The sequence below is a fragment of the Cololabis saira genome, chromosome 14 (genome assembly GCF_033807715.1).
Source record: "Cololabis saira isolate AMF1-May2022 chromosome 14, fColSai1.1, whole genome shotgun sequence".
Classification (NCBI taxonomy): Eukaryota; Metazoa; Chordata; class Actinopteri; order Beloniformes; family Belonidae; genus Cololabis; species Cololabis saira.
In genome coordinates, this window is record NC_084600.1 from 32,829,466 (window position 1) to 32,845,586 (window position 16,121).

The window sequence follows — 16,121 nt, forward strand, 5'->3', positions numbered from 1 at the left end:
CGACTTTTTTCTCGGCATTTTGACTTTTTTCCCAACATTTTGACTTTTTTCACGAAATTTTGACTATTTTCTCGACATTTCGACTTTTTTCTCGACATTTCGACTTTTTCTCAACATTTCGACTTTGTTCTCGAGATTGTACTTCAACATTAATCTCGACTTTTTTTCTCGACATTTCAACTTTTTTCTCAACATTACGCCTTTTTTCTCGAGGTGCATAAAGAAAAAAAAATCTTCCTCCTCTAAAATATTCTTTTTATTTTTCTCCTGCCTGGCCCTAATACTCTTCCATAGATTCACGTAACAAAAAGAGATGTGGAAAGACATTAACATGCTACATTTGCAGCCGAGGACCCAGTTATAAATAATATAGAAACATGCAGCATGTGTTGCCTTCATTCTAAGGCTGATACAAAACTTTTCATTTTTTGCGGCTCCAGACATATTTGTTTTTTGTGTTTTTGGTCCAATATGGCTCTTTCAACATTTTGGGTTGCCGACCCCTGTTATAGACCAATTTCCAACCTTCCATTTGTTTCCAAAATTCTGGAAAAGGTGATTGCAAGCCAGTCATGTGACCATTTGTATAGAAATGATCTGTTTGAAGTTTTTCAGTCACGGTTCAGAATGCATCATAGCAAAGAAACGACATTGGTTTGAATCACAAATGACCTTCTTATGGCCTCAGATAAGGGATTAGTCTCCATACTGGTTCTACTGGACCTCAGTGCTGCTTTTTAGATCAGCATTTTACTGCACAGGTTAGAGCATGTTGTTGGGATTAAAATGACAGCTTTAGGTTAGTTTAAATCCTATCTATCTGACAGATTCCAGTTCCTTCATGTTCATCAGGTTTCCTCAGTACAGACGAGGATCTGCTATGGTGTTCTGCAGGGTTCAGTGCTAAGGCCAATCTTGTTCAGTTTACATGCAGCCCCTGGGAATTATTATACAGAACCAACCACCAACTCCAGAATCTGTCTTTTCTCTGCTGCTGGAGGGAAAAGAAACCTCAAGTGGGAACAAAAACCTGCTCAACATCAGTCAGACCTTACTTGGACATCAGAACCGTTGTTTTACAATATAAAAACAGATCCGTAAAGTCCTGAAACAACAACTTTAGATGATTAAGATACTAGAACAAAAAAATCTCAAGCAGGGTCAAGTGAGACTGTCTGAATATTAACTGTTTTCATAAACGAGCCTTCTACTGACGTTAACGAGCTCCTAATGAGCGCAAATTAGATGAGCCATCATCAGCAGGAAGTTATAACTGCTGCAGCCTGCAGCTCATCTGAACATCTCACATAAGAGTTTCTGAGGAAACCATCACCTGATAGGAGCAAGCGCCAAACATCTCATTTCTAGGTTGATTCTCATGTGGGACTAAGTTTCGTTGCTTGACTGGCCGAGGCTTCACGACCTGTCAGATCAAATTTTAATTGTTTATGTCAAACTGCGGCTACCGGGAATATTTAATGACAGATTTTAAAATGAGCCATATGTATTCACAGTAGTCTGCTGCTGCTGACATCCTTCCAATATAATCGTTAAGCAATTTACATTTAAAAGCATAGTACGTGAGATCAAGATTGTTGCACTTATTATCAGTTAAGTTGCAGTCTCCTACTACTAATTTGAGTAAAGTTGGAGTGACATTAGAGTACATTAGAGTGCTTTGGAGAAGATGGATTAGAGAAACAGGAATAGCTTTATACATTTTCTGATATTCTCAGCAGCACAATCCAAAGACTGAATTCGTCAACAAATTCTTCATGAGGTAACAAAGCACCACTCTTATCCATGGAGTAAGTGACAGAATACTTTTTAAACACCATTCATCTTTAAAGACTGATTTCCTGTTTACTAGTATTGTTCCGTTATTCCACAACAAAGATCCATGCAGGGTAAAGTTATGAGCGAATATAATTTTCCCAAAAAATGCAAAAAGTGTTTGTGATAAATAAAATAATTAAAATATAGAGATAAAAAAGACAACAATATTCTTTGAAATTGTTATTCCCAGATATTTTCTCTCTGTCTTGTCTATAATGGAGGCAGCAGATGTCTCAGAACAAGAGTGGACCGCGAGCAGTCCTCATTTCTTGATATTACTAAATTCTTTGACTGAAGGCACCAGAAAAAAGTGAAATGAATTTAATACTATGTCAGCCATGGTTTTATCCTTCCAAAAAATGGCCTTATCGTCTGCAAACAGGCTTATTGTAAATTCTTAATAAAAAATGCAAATACCATTTCAATTAGAATTTTTAATGATTATCAAAGTAAGCATTTGAATTGTCCACATAAATAATTTCAGTTAATCAGACGGCCATGTTGAATGCCAGCTTTATTTTTTCTTTCTTTTTGTCTGCATACAGATTAATGGTTAATACCAAGTTGGTAAAAACCTATAGGACATTTAAATGCATTTTAATTTAGAACCAATTTTATATATAACATAGAATTAAAAGAAATAATAAAAAAAAAACGGGCACACAAGCCTTTGAAATCTGTAATAGAGAAAACAAACAAACAGAAACAGGAACAGTCAGAGACACAAACAGCAACCATTTCAGGTCTCTGAGACTGAATCAAGACTAGGCTACTGCGATTATCTGTCTCCCAAAACTGCGGAGTGAGTATGTAGGTGAGTGAGCGGGTGTGTAGGTCTGTGTAACTGTGTGTGTGTAAAGTGAAAACAAGGCTTTACCTGAACTGCAACTACAGTGGAGGAGGGAGGGCACAACCACGCCACCAGAGAGACCAGAAGTCGACAAGGAAAAATCCCAAACCCAGGCCACCAGCCCCCCACGGAGGGCCAGAAGAGGGTGGGAGGAACCCCCCGCCAGCAAGGCCCGTCCCCCCCGCAGGCGACAGAGGGAAGCCCCCATGACCACTGGAGGAGGCAGCCAGGAAACCCACAGTGATGGACCAGGACCCAGCCGAGCACCAACCACCCGACATAGGCCGATCATGCGGCCAGGAGGTCCACACCCTCCAGACCCACAACCCCCAACCGATGAGAGGCCAGCCCGCCTGGAGAGACGGGGCAACAAGGACCGTCGACGCAGGCAGGTGCACCCTACGAAAGTGGGAACCCCAGAGCCAAAGGCGCGCCCAGCTGCAAGGGCAGCGAGGGGGAGCGGAGACGGGCCCGGAGCGCGGGAACCCCCCCGACAAGGAGCCACCCGGTAGACCCGGCAGCAGAGGGCCCCAGACCCAGGCTCAGACAACGGACACCTAGTCATCCATCCATCCATCAATTTTCTGTACCCATTTCCTCCTTTAGAGGCTCACAAATTTCAACCTAAATCCCCTACATTTTAAAGTTTCTGTAATAAAACGATGCACCAACGAGTCAAACATGGTCCAACATGTCAAGAATCAGTCTGGTAAGGTCATCTATATTCCATCCATTCATAAAAGCCGATTGACACTCGATAACGGTCAATAAACCACAAAACAAGAGTTAACAACTTGTATTTGGTGAAAAATAAATTTCATCACAAAATTTGATTGATTTACAATTTGATTTGGAATAACTAGATCGACGTTTGTCATCTCTGACTTCGCCTCTGAGTTGTCTGACTCGCCGTGTTTCTTAGACCTCTGAATGTCACGATGTGACTCTGTGTAACTCTGGTTAATACAAAAATGTGTAAAAGGGCAGAGCGACGGACCCTGGCAGTTACATGTGTTCTGTCATCACATGCTACATGTTTTGGCTTAGGTCCTGTTAGCTTACGATAACTAACAACTGACAGCTGTGGGGAGGCATTTCATGTCCCTCATCAGGTAAAATTATATGAAACCACAAATGTATGTAAAGTTAGGGGTGTGGTCTTTTGAAGGACCATTTATGGTGTCAAACAGTTAGGTTTCATCACTTGAGTTCAGTGGACTAAGAGACCACTGAGATGGGTTCTCGTGGATCTGGGGGGCTCTGGGTGGGTCTGGAAGGGTTTGGAGGTTGAAAACTGTTAGCCAGCAGGTGAACTGCCTGCAGATCATCATTACCTGGCTCTGGCAGCAGCTGGATCTTCAGTCCATAGACCTTAACCTTGGATCATTTCAGGACCTCACATTAACTAACTGGACCACTACAAGCGGGTAGTCAGTCGCCTAGATTTCAAAGCTTGGTTGACCAGCGAGCAGTAGGAGGTTCCAGTGGAGCTCCACTAGTTCTCCTTTCAGAATTTATTTCTGGAGCAAGATTCAAACCAACATATTTGATCAGAATAAATGTAAGGTAACATTAGTTAATGCGTGTTAGCCTGAGTGAAGCCGTCAAAGCTGAAACTGCTAACTTGTGTAGGCTGAACTAAGGTGGGCATGTCCCAGCTCCCTGCCTGATCCACCCACCACCAGGATGGCAGCCTGGAGTACAAAAAAGAAGAGCTTGTCCTGTTCTTCTTCTCCAGTCCCCTGACAGTAACTTCAGGACCTCCTGAAGGTCCACTGCAACATACAGAACAGAAACAAAGACTCTTTGTACCAGATCTCCTCTGGATTTCAAGTGCTAAACTCTGTGGAGCTACGGAGCTGTGCCAGTTTGGGTTTGTTTTTACAGAATAAATAGAATTCCGTGCAATGTCCTAATGAGGATAGCTTTATGAGCTTGTGTGCGTGTCTGCACGCGTGCATGCCCGTGTGTGTGCGTTCGTGTGTGTGCATGTGTGTGTTGTAGCCTCGGAGCTGCTGCTCGGTTGGAAACCTTCCTCAGCAGATTGACTGTTGGCAGCATTATCTCTCCTTCTCTCTGAGCATCAGCGAGCGGCGGCTGGTCTGGGATCAGTGAGCAGAGCAGGCCCTCGGTTCGGGTGTGCAGTCCCGAACGATAACACACTGGATCAAAATCCAGCTCAGAAACCTTCACTGATAGAGTGGTACTGGTGTCAGTTCAGCTTTTATTGGCTCAGAGTCACAGCTGATGATTGACTGGTGTCCAATCAATAATATCAAAGTTAATAACCATGTTTTTATCACCTGATCAGTACTGACCATCAGGGGTGATCAAGTATTGATCAGGAGAAGTCCGACATCAGTGAACAGTTTTAGTTGGGTTTTAAGTCAGAAACAAATTTTCTGGTTTTATCTACCTCCTTTTGTCTGTGGACTGCTGTTTTACTGATTTTACTGTTTATTTGTAATCATGGGGTTCCTCAGGGCAACATATGCAGGAAACATATTTCCTTCCCCTTTAAACTGAAGAGCAGACACCTGAAACCTAGATTAAACTGTTTCAGGGATCTTAAAACCTGAATGAAGCCCAACTCTCTTCATCTGAACGAATAGAACCCTGGCGTGGTTTTGTTTGTAGACACAGCAGCTTGTCTAAGAACTGACACAAAATCATTGTGATCACATGACTCCGGCACAGGCATCCAGTCCCTGCAGAGCAGAGAACTTCTGCAGCTCATTTAGGGACCTGGAACCCGCCGTCTCTACGTTTGATCAGCTGCAACAACTTAGTTAAGCTAAGCGAGACCCAGACTGCACTGTTTGATGTTTTACTGCTTATTTATTCTTGTTGTGCTTTTATGCATTAAATATTGTCTTAATGCCCTGCTGTTTTAAAACAATCTGTTTATTTTTGTAAATGTAAAGCATGTCCTGTTCGGTTGATCCTCATCTGGTCACTGTGTTTGTATTGTCAGATCACCAGAAGTTGGACCGTGAAGCTCGAATCTGTCGGTTACTGAAACACCCCAACATTGGTGAGTACTACAGTATTTTAGTACTGATACTACTGCATGCTAGTACTGATACTACAGCATGTTAGTTCTGGTAATACACTATGTTAGTACTAGTATTACAGCTGCTGTTCCTTTCCATACTTGTGTAGTTACTAGAGATGCCACATCCAACTCTTTAAAGGTACTTCCAGAACAACCCCCGACCCCAGTAGCCTGATAGTAAAACTGACCTATGAATGGCCTTATAGCATCCCTATATATTCATAAGCCTAAAAAATGAATAATTATCTCATTGGGGCACCACTTCCACAAGGGCGGGTCGTAATAATAGGGATTGACTCACAAAAGAGACAACATCCATCCATCCATCCATCCATCCATCCATTTTCTTCCGCTTTATCTAGAACCGGGTAGTGGGGGCAGCAGTCTTAGCAAAGATGATCAGACTTCCCTCACCCCAGACACTTCCTCCAGCCCTTCCGAGGGGAGTCCGAGATGTTCCCAGGCCAGCCGAGAGACATAGTCTCTCCAGCGTGTCCTGGGTCTTCCCCGGGGTCTGTTCCCGGTGGGACATGCCTGGAACACTTCTCTAAGGAGGCTTCCAGGAAGCATCCGATAGAGATGCCCAAGCCACCTCAGCTGACTCCTCTCAATGTGAAGGAGCAACGGCTCGATTCCGATCTCCTCCGGAGTGACTGAGCTTCAGCCAGCCTGCAGAGGAAACTCATCTCGGCTTCTTGTATCCATGATTTTGTCCTTTCGGTCATTACCCAAAGTTCATGACCATAGGTGAAAGTGGGTCCCACTTTTTAAAAAGAGGGACCACCACCCCGGTTTGCCACTCCAGCAGCAATCCCCCCTTTTTCCATGCAATGTTGCAGAGGCGTGTTAACCAAGACAGCCCTATGACATCCAGAGACTTGAGGTACTCAGGGCGGATCTCATCCACCCCCGGTTCCCTGCTACTGAGGAGCTTACGAACCACCTCAGTGACCTCGGCTTGGGTGATGGATGAGCACATCCCAGAGTCCACACTCTCTGCTTCCTCAATGGAAGGCATGCCAGTCGAATTGAGGAGATCCTCGAAGTATTCCTTTCACCGTCCAACGATGTCCCCAGTCGAGGTCAACATTTCCCCACCTGCACCATAAACAGTGTTGCCAGAGTACTGCTTCCCCTTACTGAGGCGCCGAACGGTTTGCCAAAATTTCCTCGAGGCAGACGGAAAGTCTTCCTCCATGGCCTCAATGAACTCCAGACCCGAGATTTTCCCTCCAGGACTACCCAAGCCGAGGCTTGCTTGGCCTGCCGGTACCTATCTACTGCATCAGGAGTCTCACAGGCCAACATGGCCTGGTAGGACTCCTTTTTCAGCCTGACAGCATCCCTTACTTTTAGTGTCCCACCACCGAGTTCTGGGGTTGCCGCCACAACACGCACCATAGACTTTGCGTCCACAACTTCAAGCTGCCACGTCAACAATGGAGGCAGAGAACATGGTCCACTCGGACTCAATGTCCCCAGCCTCCCTCTGAATTTGTGAGAAGTTCTCTCAGAGATGAGAGTTGAAGACTTCCCTGACAGAGGGCTCAGCCAGATGTTCCCAAAAGACCCTCACAATATGTTTGGGTTTGCCCGGTTTGTCTAACTTCCTTCTCCGGCAGCGCATCCAACTCACCACCAGGTGGTGATCAGTTGACAGCTCAGCCTCTCTCCTTGCCCGAGTGTCCAATACATACGGCCGAAGATCAGATGAAACGACGACAAAGTCATTGACCACCGGCCTAGGGTGTCCTGTGCCACGTGCACTGATGGACACCCTTATGCTTGAACATGGTGTTCGTTATGGACAAACTGTGACTGGCACAGAAGTCCAATAACAGAGCAGCACTTGGGTTCAGATCGGGGAGGCTGTAGGCACAAAATAAAGTGAGAGACCTTTTCCCTACCCGAAGGCGCAGGGAAACGACCCTCTCGTTCACCGGGTTAACTCCAACACATTGCAGCTGAGCTGGGGTGCTATAAACAAGCCCACACCAGCTCACCACCTCTCACCCTGGGAAACTCCAGAGTAGTGGAGGGTCCAGCTCCTTTCAAGGAGCTGGGTTCCAGAGCCCAAGCTATGTGTGGATGATGAGCCCGACAATCTCTAGCCAGTATCTCTCAACCTCCCGCACAAGCTTCGGCTCCTTCCCCCCCAGTGAGGTGACATTCCATGTCCCTACTGCAAAGGTTTTGTTCCAGGGATTTGATCGTCAAGGCACCCCGCCAAGACTGCTACCCAGACCATATTGCACCAGCCTGTCATCGTCCTTCCTGCGGGTGGTGAGCCTTCAGGGAGGCGGGCCCACGTCGCCGAGACTGAGGTCATTTGGGGTCTGTAGACCACTTTTAAACACCTTTTATGATAGTATTGTTGCATCAGTTTCTTTTTATTCTGTTGTGTGTTGGAGAGGGGGGAGCTCAGAAAGGGACAAGAAAAAAATGAATAAGCTGATCAAAAAAGCTAGTTCTGTCCTGGCAGGCCCTCGAGTCTGTTGAGCAGGTGGGTGAGAATGTTGAGAATGTTGCAGAAACTGACATCTATAATGGACAACTCCTCGCACCCCTGCATGTGACGGTGAGCGCCCTGAAAAGCTCCCGCAGTGGCAGACTGAAACACCCCCAGTGCAAAACAGAGATTTTCCGGAAGTCTTTTATCCCTATGTCAGTCAGACTTTTTAACAGTTCCATATAGTTTTTAATGGTGTTGTTGTAGTTGTTGCTGTCATTATCTAGTGACAGTCGCATGACATTACTGCAAAAGAAAAGCAATTTAAACCACTGCACTTTTACTGTTTTTATATCTTTTTTTTTGACTGAGCGTTTCTTAATTTTTTTTTATCCAGCAAGCAGATTACAGTCTTTCTATGTTTTTTATGTAATTTATTTATTATTCGTCTGTCCTGTTGATTTCTGTTCTGTGTGATGCTGCTGTGGCAAAGGAATTTTCCCTTGGGGATGAATAAAGTCTACCTTACTTTACCTTACCAGTCAGGTTTGGTCTGTGGGTGCTTGGATTGTCTGGTGTGCGACCCTGCTATTCAGGAATGCGCCAGTGGCGAGACCTTTGGGACTACAGCAGGTCCAGGGTACGGCTCGGCTGGTGGATCTGGTGCATTGGCGACCCTATGGAGGGGCCTTCTGGGGAGATGGTGTGTTGTGTAGTCACTAACTGGGCACATTCTTGGCGTGACGTAAGGGGCCATGTGGCTTGCCCAGTGCCATCTTTAGGTGTCAACTCTCCCTCCCCTTGTGCAGCTGCTGGTTGTGTGCAGGTGGTGGGCCAAGGTTGGTGGCTGTCCTGGTCCTTCTGGGGTTGGTCGCATCACTCCTTCTTCACCATCTTCTCTCTTTGTGTGATTGGCAGCGGATGAGCAATGGAAGTGGTGTTGCTGCCACTGCTGCTGGGCTGCGTTGGGCCGAAGTCTGCTGGGCTGGTGGCCCTTGGTGGTGCTGTTGCCATGATGGGGGGAAATGGGGTTGTGGGCCCTGGGGCTGGGGCAGCCTCATCATGGCCCTTGTCCTGCCTGGGCTTCTGGTTAGCAGTGGTGCAGGATCGGAGGGGGGGGGGGGTTTATACATGTACTTTATATGTAATTTCTACTTAATTTATATTCATATGTAAATGTAACTATTTATAATAGTATGCTAACCATAAATTGTTATAAAGTATAGCCTGACCTACACCACACAATATGATATCTAAATAAATGATAAACCTACCATGAGTATGTACTCTCAAATAAGACACTTTTTTTTGTCTTTATTGAGGACTGCAGAATTTTTTAACCATGAATTAATATGATATATATATATATATATATATATATATATATATATATATATATATATATATATATATATATATATATATATAGATATATATATATATGTGTATATGTATATATATATATATAGATATATATATATATATGTATATGTATATATATATATATATATATATATATATATATATATATATCATATATAATTATATATAGTATAGTATATAATTATATATCATATTAATTCATGGTTAAAAAATTCTGCAGTCCTCAATAAAGACAAAAAAAAGTGTCTTATTTGAGAGTACATACTCATGGTAGGTTTATCATTTATTTAGATATCATATTGTGTGGTGTAGGTCAGGCTATACTTCAAATGGATACAAATGGATATAGGGTTATGTGTACAATTGCATGTTTAAAACTTCATATTGGTGTTTTTACATATGTACAAGCATTTATTCAGTCTGAAAGCTAAGTGCTCGTTCTCTTCAGCAAGGATTGCTACAATGTGTTGGTCTCCTTTAAATCTACTCATCTTCCTAACCTGACAATATTTGTGTTGTGAACAGCTCTTTGTTGTTGTTTTAGTATAACACCTCCATGTAGTGTCATTTGGAATGAAATCAACAAACCTTTTTAATCTGAATGTGACACTAGCTAAATCTGTTACTCAGAACTGAGGATTCACAACTTGAGGATATGTTAGGACAGTGGTGATCAGATGATGTTCATTTACAATATCGATGATAAGGAGGAGGAAGAGGAAGAGGGAGAGGCAGGTCCTGGTGTTGCTAGCGGTAACTAGAGTGTAACAATTAATAAGTCATTATTGGGAAGATGTGGTCACCATGGAAACGACTGAGGAAAAGAACATCCTCCCTCCTATAGTCTGATCTGTGACCAGGTGCAGCATATCAGCCTCTGACAAAAGTACAAGTATTACAGCACACTTCATATAACATAATATAAATAACATAAACTAGTAATATAACGTAGTAACATAAACTAACAAACATAAACTAGCAACATAAAAACAGAAAACTAGTATCATAAACTAACAAACATAAACTAATAACAAACAAGTAACATAAACTAGTATTATAAAGTAGTAACATAAACTAACAAACAAACTAGTAACATAAACTAATAACATAAACTTGTAATATAAATTAGTAACATAAACTAACATGATTCATTTAAAGGACTAAATCTTAGAATCCCTAGTGTTTGCACCACTTCTGATTTCCCAGGGGAGTTTAAAGATGGCTGCTATGAGGCTTTACCAACGGGACACTTCGTCAGTTGTGTACCTTTCGGCCATTTACCACAAGGCACCCTCCACTGAGGCAGGCCCACCACAGGTTGATCAAGCCTGGGTTTGTGTCTCGTGGTTAGGGTCCCCTAGCAGCCCAGATGGTGTCACTCCTCTTCAGCCAGAGCTAATGGCTCGTCCTCTTGGCAGTGTTGGCCAGCTCTTTGATGGTCTTTCTGTACTCCTGTCCCCTGATTCCAACTTCCCTAAGGAGCTTTACCGTTGTGCTGGCTACAAAGCCCCTACACCCCACCTCCAACAGGCACACCTTTACCTTCCAGCCTCTGTCCTCGGCTGTTAGGTTGGCATACCACAGCTTTTTCCGCTCAAACGCTTCGTCGATGGTGTCCTCCCAAGGAACCGTTAGTTCGATGATGTAGACTAGCTGGCGGGACTTAGACCAGAGGACGAAGTCTGGTCTCATTGCAATCTCCGGGGGAAGGTAAGCCTCTGATCTAAGTTGACTCGCATCTTCCAGTCTGTGGCTGAGTTCAGTGGGCCCAGATCAGGGGTTGAGGTGCCAGAGCTCAGCTTGACCCCTTCCCGAACAAATGATGGTGGGTGTCGGTGCACCTCCTGGTTGCTGAAGAGTTGGGTGTTGATGGATACCCTCTTACGCTCCAGTTTATCAGCCAGACACCTGAGGACCTGGTTATGTCTCCATGTGTATCTGCCTTGAGTGAGGCTGGTCCTACAGCCAACCAGGATGTGCTTGAGTGTTGATGGGGTTGTACACAGGGGGCAGGATGGGTCCATTCCAAGCCAAAGCTGCAGATTTACTGGAGAGGGACGCACATCATATGTAGCTTGGATGCTGAAGCTCAGTCTATTGGACTCCATGCTTCAGAGTTCGCTCCATGTGAGTTTCCTCTTCTATTCAATTCAATTCAATTACATTTTATTTATATAGCGTCTAATACAACAAAAGTTGTCTCTAGACGCTTTCCAGAGACCCAGAACATGACCCCCGAGCAATTATTACATAAACAATGGCAGGTAAAAACTCCCCTATTGGGAGAAAAACCTTAAGCCAAACAGTGGCAAGGAAAAACTCCTCTTTAGGAGGGAAGAAACCTTGAGCAGGACCAGGCTCATAAGGGGGGACCCTCCTGCCGAGGGCCAGACTGGGGGTCGGGGACGTCAACAGCACAGCAGGCAGGTGGAAGCAGCAACGGGATGACCAGGGGTGGGGACCGCAGGCCAGCATTGAGATCCTGAAGCTCCGGCCCAATCAGCAAGTCCCAGGTTGGGGTGCAGGGCCGGGGAAAGGTTGAGAAGGGGCAGGGCCAGGGAGAGGAGTCTTGAGGGACAAACCTTCTCCCCCACCTGAAAGGGGCCATTACCCTGCCCCTCTCACTCTCACGCTGCAGGTTCCGGTGTTGTGCATTCAGAGATGCTCTTTGCCACCGGCAGAGGATGCTGCACCATGTACAAAAGGGAAAAAAAGAGAAGAAAAGGGGGGGCCAGCACAAGAAACTACAGGAGCGACTCTAACACACTAGAGTTTACACTACCTAGAGATTTACCAACACCAGCTAGAGGTTTACTAAACACTAACTATAGGCTTTACTAAACAGAGTCTTCTCAACACCTTCCCCCTCATCCCTGTTTGGCTGTTGCTACGGCTTTGGAACATCTGGCTGCTTCCTCCTGTCGGTGCACCTCCTCTACCACCATGGTTCGCTGTTCGGTTGCCAATGCCTTTTGCCAGAGAGGTGTTGAAGCTCCAAGGCAGAAGCCTACCCTACCTTGTTGGACGTGGCCCACTATGTCACGATGGAAGAGAGGTGATTTGGCCTGCAGCACAGCTGTGGCTGGGGTCCACTTCTTCCCCGTCACCAGGGTAGGAGTGGAGCCTCTCACCACGGGGTCCCGGGGGTCAGTGAGGGACATGTCCAGCCTCACCTTGGCACACTTGAACTCTTGAACCAGGCTAGAAATTGGCAGTGACAGGGCTCCGTTGCTGTAGAGTCCAACGCTGCTGAGGCATTTGGGAAGTCCGAGCCACTTTCTCACATGGGAGTTCACTAGGCTTTCCAATCGATTGGCATGGCTTAGCGAGACCTCGTATATGGTCAACAGCCACAGGAGTCTGGGTAGCAGCCCAAACTGGAAGCACCAGAGCTTCAATTTTCATGGTAATGCAGTGTTGTTGATCTGCCTGAGATCGTTAGCCGTGTCCTGCTGGAGTTGTTCAAGTTGCTGGGTGTCTTTGAGGTCTGCATTATACCATTGTCCTAGACTCTTGATGGTCTTCTCTGAAACTGTTGGGATTGGTTCTTCACTGATGTTGAACCGCTCGCTGGAAAGTTGGCCTTTGACGATGGAGATGCTGCGTGACTTGCTTGGTTTAAATTCCATTCGTGCCCACTGGATGTTTTTTTGAGTTTTTGCAGCAAGCGTCTAGTGCATGGTTTTGTTGTTGCGATGATGGTCATGTTTTCCATGTAGGCTCTGATAGGTGGAAGGTGCAGGCCATCCTTGACCCTTTCACCTCCCACCACCCAACGAGATGCCCGTACGATCAGCTCCATTGCCATGACGAATGCCAGAGGGGAAATTGTGCAGCCTGCCATGATCCCAACTTCAAGATGCTGCCAGGCAGTGTTGTTGTTCTCAGCTGTTACACAGAGCTTAAGATCCTGAAAATAGCTCTTGACCAAATCTGTGATGTGGTTTGGTACACCAAAGAAGTTGAGCATATTATGCAGGATTGATCCAAAGGCGTGGGCAAGGTCTGAGAAAACCACATAAAGGTCTCTCTGTTCCTCTTTGGCAGTCTGCATCTGGTTCCAGATTACGTTGGCATGTTCCAGACATCCTGAGAACCCCCGGATCCCGGCCTTCTGCACCGATGTATCAATGAAGTTGTTTCTTTGAAGTAGAGATGTAGAGAGCTTTTGAGCAAGCATGCTGAAGATCTTTCCCTCTACATTAAGCAGGCTGATCTGGCAAAACTGGGTAATGGTCTCTTTTCTTTGGGGATCAGGATGCCTCCTGCTCTTCGTCATGCCTTTGGTATCTTTCCCTTTTACCATGCTACCTTCATCCGCTTCCAGAGGTATTTAAGGGCTCCTGGGGTGTTCTTATAGATCCTATAGGGGACACCATTGGGCGCTGATGCTGATCTTGCCTGTTTCACAGTCTCCTCCACTTTGCTCCATGTAGGGGGCCTTATGTCCATCTGGTGTTCAGGTGCATGTATTGGTGGCATATTGTTCAGGATGGTGACTGGCTCATGCCTCCGATTGTCAGAGGAGGTCTTCCTCAGGTGCTCTTCCAGGTCTTTAATATTCTAACAGAAAACTAGTATCATAAACTAATAATATAAACTAATAACCTAAACTAGTAATATAAAATAGTAACATAAACTAACAAACATAAACAAGCAACATAAACTAAACTTAAACTAACAAACATAAACTAATATAATAAACCTGTAACATACTCCATCAAACAATCATTGGTCCTTCAGACCCGTCAACTTAGCTGTCTGACTGCTGATTGTTTGACTTAACCTACAGCTGAAACCTGTTAATGACAGGAGATATGATCTCCAGAGCCAAAGTTAAACTAACTTAATGTGGTTCGTGGGGAAATCTTTGTGTTGGACAGTAGTGGGAACTGTGGACATCTGCACAATTTATCCTGAAGTAATGATCCCTGATAATAATGATCAGAACCAAAACAGCCTTTTACCAGGGCTCTCAAGTCTCACACATTGAGTTGACACACTGGGAGGGTGACATTTCTCCGCATTCAACTTAAAATGGGAGTAAGAAAAGTTGCAGTTCCTCTACTGACCACCAGGGTCTGGGTCCAGACCTGCAGTTCCTCTACTGACCACTAGGGTCTTGATCCATTGACCTCCATGTTAAAATGTTCTACTTTACAGCAAGAATAAACATATTTAGAGGTTGGTATAAGACTTAGACTTAGACAGACTTTTATTGTCATTCAGTATCCACCAAGTGTATGCATACTATAGGGATCCTATAGGGCTTTTTGGCATGTGGGCCAAGGGCAGCAGAAAAGTACCGGCAGGGCAAGCAGAATGTGGCGTTGGTGATTTGCCGAAGAAAAAACCAGTACATGGCAGGAGTTTGGGGAGGCCATGGAGAGTGACTTCCAGATGGCTCAATGAGATTCTGGTCCAACATGCAACAGCTCAGGAGGGGGAACTGGTGACCCACCAGTACTGTGTGTAGCGGGGATGGTGCGCTGCTGACTTTTGCTAGGGACATTGTGAGACAGTGGGAGGAATACTTTGAGGGCCTCCTCAATCCCAACAACATGCGGTCCTTTGAGTAAAGCAGAGCCTTCGAACTTGGAGGTGGGCTCTCCTATCTCTGGGGCTGAGGTCACCAAGGTGGTTAAGTGTGAGTGGTCTGGGTGGCAAGGCACCAGGGCTAATGAGATCTGCGCTGAGATCCTTAAGGCTCTGGATGTTGTGGCTCTGTCTTTGTTGATGCACCTGTGCAACATCGTGTGGACATCTGGGACAGTGCCTCTGGATCACCAGAATGGGGTGGTGGTCCCCTGCTTTAAGAAGGGAGACAGAAGGGTGTCCTCCAATTATAGAGGGATCACACTCCTCAGCCTTCCTGGTGAGTTCTTTTCAGGAGTACTGGGGCCTCATGTACAAAGAGTGTGTGGATTTGAACGTGAATCTGTGCGTACGCAAAAAAAAATCCTGATGTTCAAAACTGTGCGTACGCCCAAATCCACGCACGTTTCTTTGAACATCACAATTGACGTGGAACATAGTGCACATGCGGGAGCATAGCACTCCTCCATGTCTCTTCCCTCAAGTAGACCCATTGGAATATGATAATGTTGCTATTAGTAATTGAATTTATTCAGATACACTGATGAGATACTTTAGTACATTATTTGCCAGATTTTTGGTATAGATCCCTTTTGGAGTTTGGTATAGCACCCCTATAAAAAATGACACCAGCCGCCCCTGGTCCTGAACGGACCTGATGCATTCATTGCATCAGGTCTTGGAAGTTTGCTCAACCAGTCTACATGTGTTTTGTGGACTTGGACAAGACATTCTGTAGTATTATGTCCCTCGGCTGGCCTGGGAACACCTTGGGATCACCCCTGATGAACTGGACAAAGTGGCAGCGAGGAGGAAAGTTTGGGTTATTCTGCTTAGGTTACTGCCCCCACAACCCGCACTTGGATAAGTGGAAAAAAATGGATGGATGGATGGATGGATGGATGGATGGATGGATGGATGGATGGATGGATGGATGGATGGATGGATGGATG

The 16,121-nt window shown here is 45.2% G+C and overlaps 1 protein-coding gene across 2 annotated transcripts in view; it reads left to right on the forward strand.

Moving 5' to 3' along the window:
- The window catches only part of camk2a (calcium/calmodulin-dependent protein kinase II alpha), a 53,263-nt gene that overhangs the window by 5,325 nt on the left and 31,817 nt on the right, over positions 1-16,121 (forward strand). For both annotated transcript variants that reach the window (XM_061740469.1, XM_061740470.1), the window contains exon 3: positions 5,661-5,720. In XM_061740469.1, coding sequence (XP_061596453.1) covers positions 5,661-5,720 — 60 coding nt within the window. The remainder of the gene's footprint in view (positions 1-5,660; positions 5,721-16,121) is intronic.